At 59.7% G+C, this 10080-nt stretch overlaps 1 protein-coding gene across 2 annotated transcripts in view; it reads right to left on the bottom strand.

The window, feature by feature from the left end:
- Window positions 1-10080, bottom strand: part of NUDCD3 (NudC domain containing 3) — a 45169-nt gene that overhangs the window by 22880 nt on the left and 12209 nt on the right. Inside the window, exons 3-4 of one of the 2 annotated variants that reach the window (XM_010562917.1) lie at window positions 9565-9756; window positions 6548-6855 (exon numbers count right to left, since the gene is read on the bottom strand). In XM_010562917.1, coding sequence (XP_010561219.1) covers window positions 6548-6855; window positions 9565-9735 — 479 coding nt within the window. In that variant the 5' untranslated portion in view covers window positions 9736-9756. Of the gene's footprint in view, window positions 1-6547; window positions 6856-9564; window positions 9799-10080 lie in introns of those variants that run through there. The other variant, XM_010562916.1, reaches the window with a different exon arrangement.

A 10080-nucleotide genomic window follows, 5' to 3' on the forward strand; every position in this document is an offset into this window, starting at 1 on the left:
TTGGGCATGTTGGAAGAGGGAGGTCTGGCCAATACGGGGCTTTTGAGCAGCGAGGCTTTTTTGAAGCTGGCACAGGCTGCAGCTCCCACCTGGAAAGCTGGTCATCAGCATTGGGGAGCACTGGGAGGGGAGGAAAAGGGTTTGAGCAATGCCACTTGGCTGGAAGAGGGTTTCCAGGGTTTCCACTGGGACAGCCCAGGAGCAAAGAAACAGGATAGGAAGTGGAGAACCCTGATGGGTTCTCACACACACACAGAGCACGGGGACAGCCCTCGCCGCCCCAACATCGGCAACGAACAACGGAGGATGGTGTGGGACCAGGAGGAGCACAAGGATGCCTAAGTGAGAAACAACTGAGCAAATGAGGACCCTTCAGTCTAAAAACAGGCTGAAAGGGGGGAATGGACATGATAAGAAAACCCCACACAGGGTGCAGAAGGGAAATGGGGAACCACTTGCTGCCTCTCCACCTGCGCAGAGACAAAAGCCACGCATGGCGGTGCTGCATGGTAGAGGACCTGCTGCATGATGGAGGACCTGCTGCAGGATGCTGCCACAGAGACCCCAGGCACACGAGGGCTGAAATTCAGAGACAAAAGGAAAAAAAAAAATCCACCAAGAGACACAAAAGATCATGCGCTCACTCTGGCTCAGAAAGCCTCTGAACCGCAATTTGCTGGCCGCAGGGAGAAAACACAGAGGAAGTATCACCGCACACTTGTTCTGTTCTTCTCCTCTTCTCCAAGCATCTGCCACTGATGGAGACAGGATATGGGACCAGATGGAGCTCGGCTGTACCAGGTCAGGCCGTTCTCCAGAGGTCTGTCTGGCTCCTGCTCGTGATGGGCCTCGGCTGCACCGGGGGAATTCCCTGCGTGCAGCCCCGGGTGCCTTCCTGCACCTCTGTGCAGCTCATGCGCGCGAAAAGAATCAGAACCAGGACAGACTCGCCCTTAAATATGGATCAGCTCCGTCTTTCTGGGTCAGGCTGGAAGAACAGCACGGACTCTGCGGTGAGATCACCAGGAAAGCCCACAGGGACATCGGGGAAGAAAACCAGTTTAACTGGCTTCTGGTCTGGATGGTCCCAGACAGAGCGTGCTGAACAGGAGCATCTGCAGGCTCCTCTCCCTGTTCTCCCGGAAAAGGCTTGAGAGGAGAAAGCTTGGGACAACACCACCTTTGAGTCAAACAAAACTGGCCTCAAAGCCAGCAGCATGCAGTGATACCTCCTCTCCACATCCCTGCTCCTCTGCTGAGGGTGACCAGCAGCGAAATTCCCCTCCCTGGCACCCTGAGAAGAATGAAGCCATGCCAGAAAGCCCATCCTGCAAGCACCTCGCAATGAAAAAAAATCCATCTGGGCTTCCAGCAAAGCCAAGCCGTTGCTAAGTCGAATTAGATTCACACAGGAGCTTCATGGAAATTTCCCAGAGCGCTGCTGTGTCATCTTGGGGAGGCTCCCCAGCATGCCCCACAAAGGGTTAACCCCAGGCCGCATGGACTCTGGGAATGGAAGCTGCCCACTCTCAGGAGAGGAGAGCTGGAGCATCAGAGAAGTCAGCTCACCAGATTAACACATTTCAGTTCAATTTTGCTCTGTCTCTCACTAGGGACAGTGAGCCGGAAAGTACACAAGTGATTTTTGTAGGTCACTGCCAAGCCCCGCCACCCGCTTACAGGGACGGCAGAGCAGCGAGCAGGTGGCCGGCCCTGCGACAGAGCTCACCTGGACAGGGTGGTCAGGGTGGCTAGGGCTCTGCTGGAGAGCAAGGGCCAGGAGGGGGTGCAGGCAACACTGCTGCCTGTTCGTCCCCTTCCCCAGCACAACCGCCCTGGATGTACAAGGTGGGGGGAGTCTCCTCCCCAGGTCACAGGGCAAAAGACCAGCAGGGTCTCCTTCGAGGGCTGACCAAGGCAGTGATGGAGCCGTGAACAGCCCCCTTCTCACTGCAGTCCCCTCCTACAGCCTCTTCTTCCCTCTCCATGCGAAAGGAGGTGGATGGTCAGGCCAAGGAGACCCCAGGGTTTCATTCTGCTCCGGCTCAGCAGTGCAAGTCACCATGCCAGGTCCCCCAACAGCAGCCACAAACCTTCCCCAGCAACCAGGTGCTGCACATCCTCCTCGGCCTGCCCGGCGCTCACCAGGGCTCCGTGTCCCGCTGGTCCCATTTCAAGCCCTGGGCACGCTGTGCATGCCCGACCTGGGGTGTGTGGGTGCCACAGCTCCACATCAGCCTGCTCCGACCCAAGCTCTGGCCCCACATAGGCAGGGGAGCAGAGGGACCAGCAGCTGCCCCAACTCCCTGCTGCCCAGGGGGAGGCAGGAGCCAGGCTGGAGTCACCTGGGGGGAACCATCATCTTTTGGGGGAACACTTCAATACCTGTCTACCCTCAAAGATCCTCCTCTGGGAGACCTCACCTGCCTGACAATCAAATGCCCTGCTGCTCTTTCCAGTGGATTGTTCTCTGAAGGTCCAAGATGGTCTCTAACAGGGCATCCCAAACAGCCCAGAGCTGCCCCACCCTGAGCATGCCTGGCCAGAGAACACAGGAGGAATGCAAGGGCTGGATGGAGAAATATACGAAGGTGGGATATTCACCATCACGCACAGGCTTCCAGAGATGCCATTACTAACCTCCTGCCACCACCTCTTGCCTGCACATGGAGTAACCCTTGGGATGAGGCTCACGGGACAGGGGGAGGAGAGCAATCCCCCCTGTTCATAGTCAGAGAAAGAAAGGAGCAGAGGGGAGCCAGGAATTGGAGTCAGAAAGCACAAGCCGAGCGCCCAGGCCGGGCTGCGCAGTGCCACACGTGGGCTGCTGGGCTCTATTTTAAATGCTGTGTGGCAAATATATGCAGGATGAAATCCAAGCTGGGGGAAGGGTAGGGTGCTGGGTGGCGGAGGTGTTCAAAATTAGGAGCTGAGCTCAGGCGAGGATGGCTTCTGGGAGCAGATGGGGGAAGAGCCAGAGCCGGCGCATGTGTGAGCTGTGCAGCTGCAACACCAGCCCTGGCTGTGCGCTCCCAGGATGTGCAGCCCCGTGGTGGGGGGTGCAAGGGGGGGCACGCTCCCTTCTGCCCTCCCAGCAAGGTGGGAGAGCAAGACAGCTATGATGGCCACAGAATGACGGTGAGGACACCCGGGCAGCTGCAAGCCGGGCTGAGAAGCCAGCTTCATCAGCAGCATGGAGACCTCTGGTCCCCCTCAGCACAGCTCCTGGCACGCAGTTCACCCCAAAGACACCTCGGTCCTCAAGGTGTTTACGGGGCAGCCTTCCTAGTGAAGAGGAACTGCATCACCTGCCTTTCACAGCCAGGGATGGTGAAGGACTTGGGGAGACCTGGCCGAGCCCCAGGCAGAGCAAGGAACTGACACCTTCCTTGCCCACGGGCAATCCTCCACACCCGGAAAGCCAGCTTGATTCTGCTCTCCCGGACCGACCCCAAAAAAGCTGCTACCATCTCGCTGCGCTTCGCAAGATGCTCATGAACAGCGCCCCAGCACCTGGGCGCACAGCGAGGCTCTGATGGGAGATGGCAGATCTGGGATGGTACCTGCCCTACATTTACAGAGCAGTCAGGTTGACAGAATGAGCGAGTTTTTATATAGATTTTGGTGGCAGCGGTTTTCTTCACCGGCGGCGGGGGGAGGGGGGGAGAGGAAACGAAGGGACATGGAAAATATTTTCGTTTAAGCTCTTTTCTGCATTCTTGCTGCCAGAGTCGCGCATTATTCATGCGCCCCTCGTAACCAGGCTGGTGGCTCTGGGTTTTGCTCAGAAGGGGCTGCGCAGAATTAAGCAGCCGGTTAAATTATTGATAGTCTGTCTGGGGGTGCCCAGGATGCCCGCTCCTGGTCCCCGCTGCCTTTCGGGGGGCTCCAGTGCCCCCCAGAGGCACAGAAACCAACTACAGCCGTTCGACAAACCTCTTGGCCTCTCTGCCCTACTTAAGAGCCTGCAGACACCCTGTTCTTCTGGCCTGGAAACAACAAGGCTGCGAAGCCACGCTGGACAGGTCCTCCTGTGCCCAGTCTCACCCACCACGCACCCAAAATGGGCAGGCACCAAGAGGGCTGCGAGTGTTTTACCCCGCCAGCGTGTTTGGGGCAGCGGGAGCAGGCGCAGGCTGGAAGAGGAAAGGGAGAAAAGCCCATCAGGCAGGGCAGAAGCCACAGGGGCACTTGTATTAAGCTGAAGGCACCTTCTTTTCACAGCTAGACCGGTGGCAGAGGTGCCACGCAGGGCTTTGCATTCGATGCCACATCTACAGGCTGCAAAACAGCATCTGAGTGTCTGAAGTCTGTCAGGGGCCACTTGCCGGCTGTGCCAGGACAGATGCTCAAAGGGTAGTGGATGCAAGGGCTGGGCTTTGCACCTGGCCGAGCACGTGAGACCGGCTCTCCCCACCCGCAGCAGAAACTGTCCCCATCAGACACGTCCTGCCCCCGCACCAGCCCTCAGCTTCCTTCCTAATCCCTCGTTTCCTTCCCGCAGCCTTGACATCTGTTTTCAGGCAGCTAAATACCACTTGTAACAGCTGCTGCCCCTACAGCAAAAGGCCCGAGCCTAAATTTCATGTGGCAGAACGCAACAAACGTGGAGACTGCAAGGGGGCAAAAGCAGCCAGTGCTGAGGCCAGTCCCTGCACCCTTCCACTCATGGCTTTGCAGGGGGCTCAAGTCTCTCCCTCTCCTTTCTGTTTAGGATAAAACCAGGCTGGAAACAATGGGTCAGTGCTGTGGCCGTGCAGCCCGGCCGCAGAGACCTGCCCGCTCTAACAGGGCTTTTTTTGGCTCATTAATTTTGCGCTGGGAGAGGTGTCAGACTGACAGCCCTGGGGACAATCTTTCTTTCACAGGACAGCTCCGGCACAGGCAGCGGAACATGGCTTTTCAGGTGATTTCATTTTTGGCTTCTGGCATATTTTTATCCTGCAGGATGTGTCAGCCTGGTCGAGTTAAGCACAAGTCCTTCTCCTCCTCCCCATTGGATCAAGTTACTTGGCAGGCACTTTGCCCGGGCACATCTGATACCCTTCCCCTTCCACCCAATGGCTGCCATACTCGGGCCCTCCTCAGTACCACTGCCTTGAGCCAAGGCTGTAGCCTCTAACCCCGCCACAGTCCTGCCACTTATCGTTCCACCGCCCCCAAGACCATCCCTTCCCCATGTCGAGGGCCAACAGCCCCTAAAGTCTGGGCTCCAAATCCTCTCTGCCCCTCAGGGGCATTGGCCATCCCAGTCCTTCCAGGACTTGGGGCTCTCCCAGCAAAGCCTGCTTCCCTCCAGCAGCTTGCCCTCACCACTCATGTGCCTAAAACTGGCCTGGAGGACAGGGGTCACCAGACCAAGCTGTCCTCCTTGCCAAGCACCAGCGGGACGGCAGGGATGGATAGCAGCGAAGCCCCACATATGACCAGGAAAGCAGCGGTGAGCAGTGGGAGGTGGTGGGGCCATCGCATGGGGCTCTGACCACGAGAGACACCAGGGAAAGGAGGAGACGGCAGTCTGACCTGGCCTGCTCGTGGCATCGCTCCCCCAGGCGAGGCAAAGCACTGATTCAGGCAGCAAGGAGACACAGGAGGTTGAAACTCAACAGCATGCAAGGCCCTGAATGAGGGCTGGGCAGCTCTGCCTCAGCTCAGGGGTCAAGGTGACACCCAGGGAAGGACGAGTGAACCCTGCACAGGACCCCGCGGTCAGGTAAGCCGTTCATAAAGGCCATGCTGGCCCGCCAGAGCTCACCTCCCATTGCTCAGCTGACAGAGTCAACCTGGAAGAGTTAGAGATACCCTGGAAGGACTTTGAAACAAGGACATTTTTGTAAAAACCATGGCTGCTTAGCCCTACTTGAAAGCGACTGAGTCTGGAGAAAGAACACAGCTAAAGAGAAAACTCTCTGCAGCACTTGATTGATCTTCAAAGTTGGACCTGCTCCGAGCAAAGGGTTGGGCCAGAGACCTCCAGAGGTCTCCGAACCCATTTTTTGCTGTGCGTATTTGATGCCATGGCTGGCCTTGCTGCCTGCCACGCAGCCAGACCTGCCTGCACCAACTCGCAGGTATTGCAGGTATCCATGCTAGCTCCTAGCCAGCTGCTGAGATGCCCCGCCAGGGAAGATTGACACTAAATTTCTGTGAGAAAAGGGTTACAGGATGGTGCCGGGGTTTCCCAGAGCTGTGACAGACAGGACCGTGCTTGCCGGAAAAGGGAGGCTGTTCACCGCAGGCAGAGTAAGGAGGAGCCACATGGACCGGCCCAGCTCTGCAGGGCTGTGTACAGGGACATGCCACCTTCCCTGCTCAGAGCAGACAGGGAGACACCAAACCACCCACTGGAGAACAAAATGCTGCCCTCCCATGGGGAATCACACATCTCCAGCCATGGGAGCCCGCAAGGGAAATCCTCACAGCCTCCTAACGGGCTGAGTGCCCGCAGAGGAGAGCCACCCCCCCGAAAAGGGCTGTATAGTGAACACCACCTCTGCGTTTTTGCCTCCCCCCTGCCAGGAGCATGAAGAAAGTTAGAGACCCTTACGTGGGCAGTTCTGCTGGCTGGGGCTCTGCTGGGGCAGCAGCCCCCGGGGGCTCTGCCGACACAAGACTGGTGGCTGTGTCCTGGGCTACGGCCAAATCTTGTGTTCCTGCAGCTTCCCCGGCATCTGGCACTGGGATGTGCTCTGCTGTTGTCTCTACCTCAACCTCCTGAGCTGCAGGGGACAGTTTCACCCTCTCAGCGGCTGCAGCAGCCTCCTCCTCCTCCCCCTTCTTCCTTAGCTTCGCCTCCAGCTCTCGGCGCCTCTTCTCATCATCCTGCCGGGCCATCCGCTCAAAGACTTTGAATGCCTGAAAGATAAAAAGCAAACCAAGAGGGTCACCAAACCACCAAGCTCTCCCTGAGAAGGTGGGGGAGGAGGAGAGGAGAAGCATCACACACTTGACGCACTTATTACTGTCCCTCTCACTCTGGACACCACACGCCCCCAGCTCCCTACACCAAGTTGCTTCAGTTGCCAACAAAACCAGCCAGTGACTATTTCAAAAGTCACATGGCCACATTAAATGCACCTCAGGAGAAAGCCCGAGCCATTTTGAAATCGTTTCTTGGGTCATGTTCTGGCAGCCAAACTCACATCAGCCTGGGAAGAGGGCTGGTTACTGCAGGGAAGAGGAGAGCAATGAGCTCTGACTCCTGGCTGGGAAGGGGGCTCTGAGGGAGCCGTCGCCCCTCCAGCCTCCCCTCGCCCTGCATTCCAGTGCTCACTGAGGGGCCGTTTGGCAGCCCGAAGCTCACACCAAACCTCTGAGGCGTGGACAGAATGAGATGCCCCAGGAGAAGCTGGAAGACAGCTTACTTGGTGCTGGCTGAGTCCAAAGAGACTCGGAGCTCTCTTAGCCGGCACAGGTGAAGGAGCAGAGTGACCTCATGTGGGGTTTTGAGCCAGAACTGACTGATTCAAGCCAGAAACACGCACTTGCTCAGGGAAAAGCCATCCCTCCCTGCCCCCAGAGGTGCGGCAGGTGAGAAGGTCGCTGCCCAAGCCAGTGGCAGCAGGAGAAGATGTAATCCCACCCTGCAGTTTGCTTCTCACTGTGCCTGTCTGGCGCAGGCTGGAAGTTAAAAGTTAAACCCACAACTGTGTGATGCAGCTGAGGGAAGCACGGTGATCCAGGATGCGCACCTGCTCCTTGAAGGAGCTGAAGCTCCTCCCACCCAAGTGCCTGGCCATTTCTCAGTGTAAACACATTCTGGAAAGCAAGCAAGCATCACAGACAGCCCTCCTTCGCTTCCCAGGAATATTTCGGAGCCAGCTTCAGAGCTTCCAGCAGGCGACTGACACTAGGCTGCGCACCCAGCCCATGGCACTGCTTGATTCAAGTCTTTCTCTGGGTACAAGAGGTGCAAGACAAAGGGGACGCAGCAGCAGGAGAGCTCCCGCCAGTGCAGCCGCAGCAGGACAGGAGCAGCTTTATCGTAGTGCTTGCTCATGCACCTCACCCCAGGCTTCTTCCCCACACAGGGACCAGCCCGTGGGATGAGGACGCAGGAGAGGTGAGCGCCGGGCATCATCCCCACTCTGTTTGCTTCTTTCTTTGCAACCGCATTTACTCCACATGAAGCCACAGCACCTGTCCCCGGCTCCTTCTCCCCAGCTGAGGCCCAAGCTCAAGCTAGCCCTGCGCGGATCGTGCAGAGCGACACTTTGAAACCGTGCCCTTCCCCGGGCTGTGGCCAAGCCAGGAGGGGGGACGAGTCTCTTCCAAACTGCCCCCCCACACTCTGGGTCCCTGTGGATGCAGCTGTGAGGCCACCCTGGCCAACGTCTTTCCAGGGAATGAATGCTGCGGCCACAGTGCTATGCCTCCCTCCTTGTGCCCAGGCCCAAAAAGGTCCCCGGGGGGCACATGAGACAGGCCACCCACCATCACTGCCCCACTGCCGAGTGGTTTGGGCTCTCTGCTCTCCCCTCTGCAGCCTGAGACCCCCCCCCCAGGCTCCCTACTCATCTGCAGAGCCCAGTGCTCTCCCACGGAGGGAGCTAACCCGGGGGCTGGGGTGTGACAAGGACACCCCTTGTGCTGCAAACCACCGCAGGGAGAGGGGCAGGGATCTCCCGTCAGCCTGCCCACGTCACCCCCTAGCCTGATGCACCTAGGAAGGAAAACTCACCCCATCCAAGCAGACGAACACCCCAAATCCAGCCTTACCCCTAGTTTTATGAGCTCGTTTCCTCCCTGCTAATAAAGCCTTGAGTCAGAGACCTCCAGCACTGCCCCAACACTGAGCCCAGCCCAGCCGGGCAGCAAAAACAGCAGGTATGGGCTTTTGCCATCTCTCACTCACGACCGAGGCGAGCCCAGTGCTGCCCATGAGCTCCCACTCAGCAGAGCCCAAACGAGCTCCCCACACGACCCCAGGGCCCCCACCTGCCTTCGGTCGCTCTCCAGGCTCCCTGCTCCTACAGCTCATGGCGGCAGCTCCCCGCGAGCCCCACCATGAGCCCCCCGTCCCACCCCTGTGCTGCCGGCAGCCGTCCTCAGTCAGGGCCCAGCTCCGAGAGGGGTGTCGCACCCTGGCTCTTTCCACGAGGGTCTCGCAGTCCCCACCTGCCCCCGGGGCTCCTCATCCTCTTACAAGGGTGACGCTTCCCACCCACGCCAGCATCCACCCCCGCGCCCGACCTGCCAGGACACCTCTCCCGCCTCCTCCACCTCTCCGGACAGGGTCGGTAACCCAGGGGCTGCCCAGTCCCCGTTCCCGGTCTCCCCCACCCTGCCCGGATCTCCACCACAGCCGTCACGGAGCAGACCCGGCCGTCCTGCTTGCAGACACGCGCCCAGCCCCGGGGGACACGGCCCGCTCGGCTCGGAGGGAACAAACGCGGCCGGTGAGGCCCAGCGACGGGGACAACACCGGTCACCGCGGCCTCCGCCTCCCACCCGACAGCCAGCACGGCCGGGCCTCGTCACCTTCACAGCCCACCGAGGACCAGCGGTCCCGGCAGGACCCTCAAGGCCGGTAGGGTACAGCAGGCCCGGGCGCCCCGCCGGTACCTGGAGGGCCATGGCCTGCGCCGCGCCGGGCGGGAAGCCCAGGCGGTCCCCGGGCCGCAGGAGGAGGCGGTAGAAGTCGGTCTTGCGGTAGAGGAAGCCGAAGAGGACCCGAAGGAACTCCTCCACATTCCCGACGTGCTGCAGGATCCCTAGCAGCGCCTGGTCGTACATATCGGTGAGCGCGGCCGCGGCCTCCATGGTGGCTCCGGGCCCGCTGTCACGGCAACCGCGCCCGGTCGCGCTTCCGGTCCGCCCCGCACCGTCCCCCGCACTTCCGGTCTCGGCCGCCCGCGTCTCGACCCGCCCGGAACCCGCCCCGCGCCGCCACGTTCCGGCCGCCCCGACGCCCCGCTGTGGTTCCCAGGGGACCCCCAACCCCCCAGAAAGTGTCAGTGGGACCCCCAGCCCCCCGGCAGCACCAGTGGGCCCCCCACCTCACTTCAATACCCAGCGGATCCCCAGACCCCCGTGGTGCCCAGGGGACCCCCTGTCCCCCTCCAGTAGTCCTGGGACCCC

This window comes from Haliaeetus leucocephalus, unplaced genomic scaffold (genome assembly GCF_000737465.1).
Source record: "Haliaeetus leucocephalus isolate CR32 unplaced genomic scaffold, Haliaeetus_leucocephalus-4.0 Scaffold162, whole genome shotgun sequence".
NCBI lineage: Eukaryota > Metazoa > Chordata > Aves > Accipitriformes > Accipitridae > Haliaeetus > Haliaeetus leucocephalus.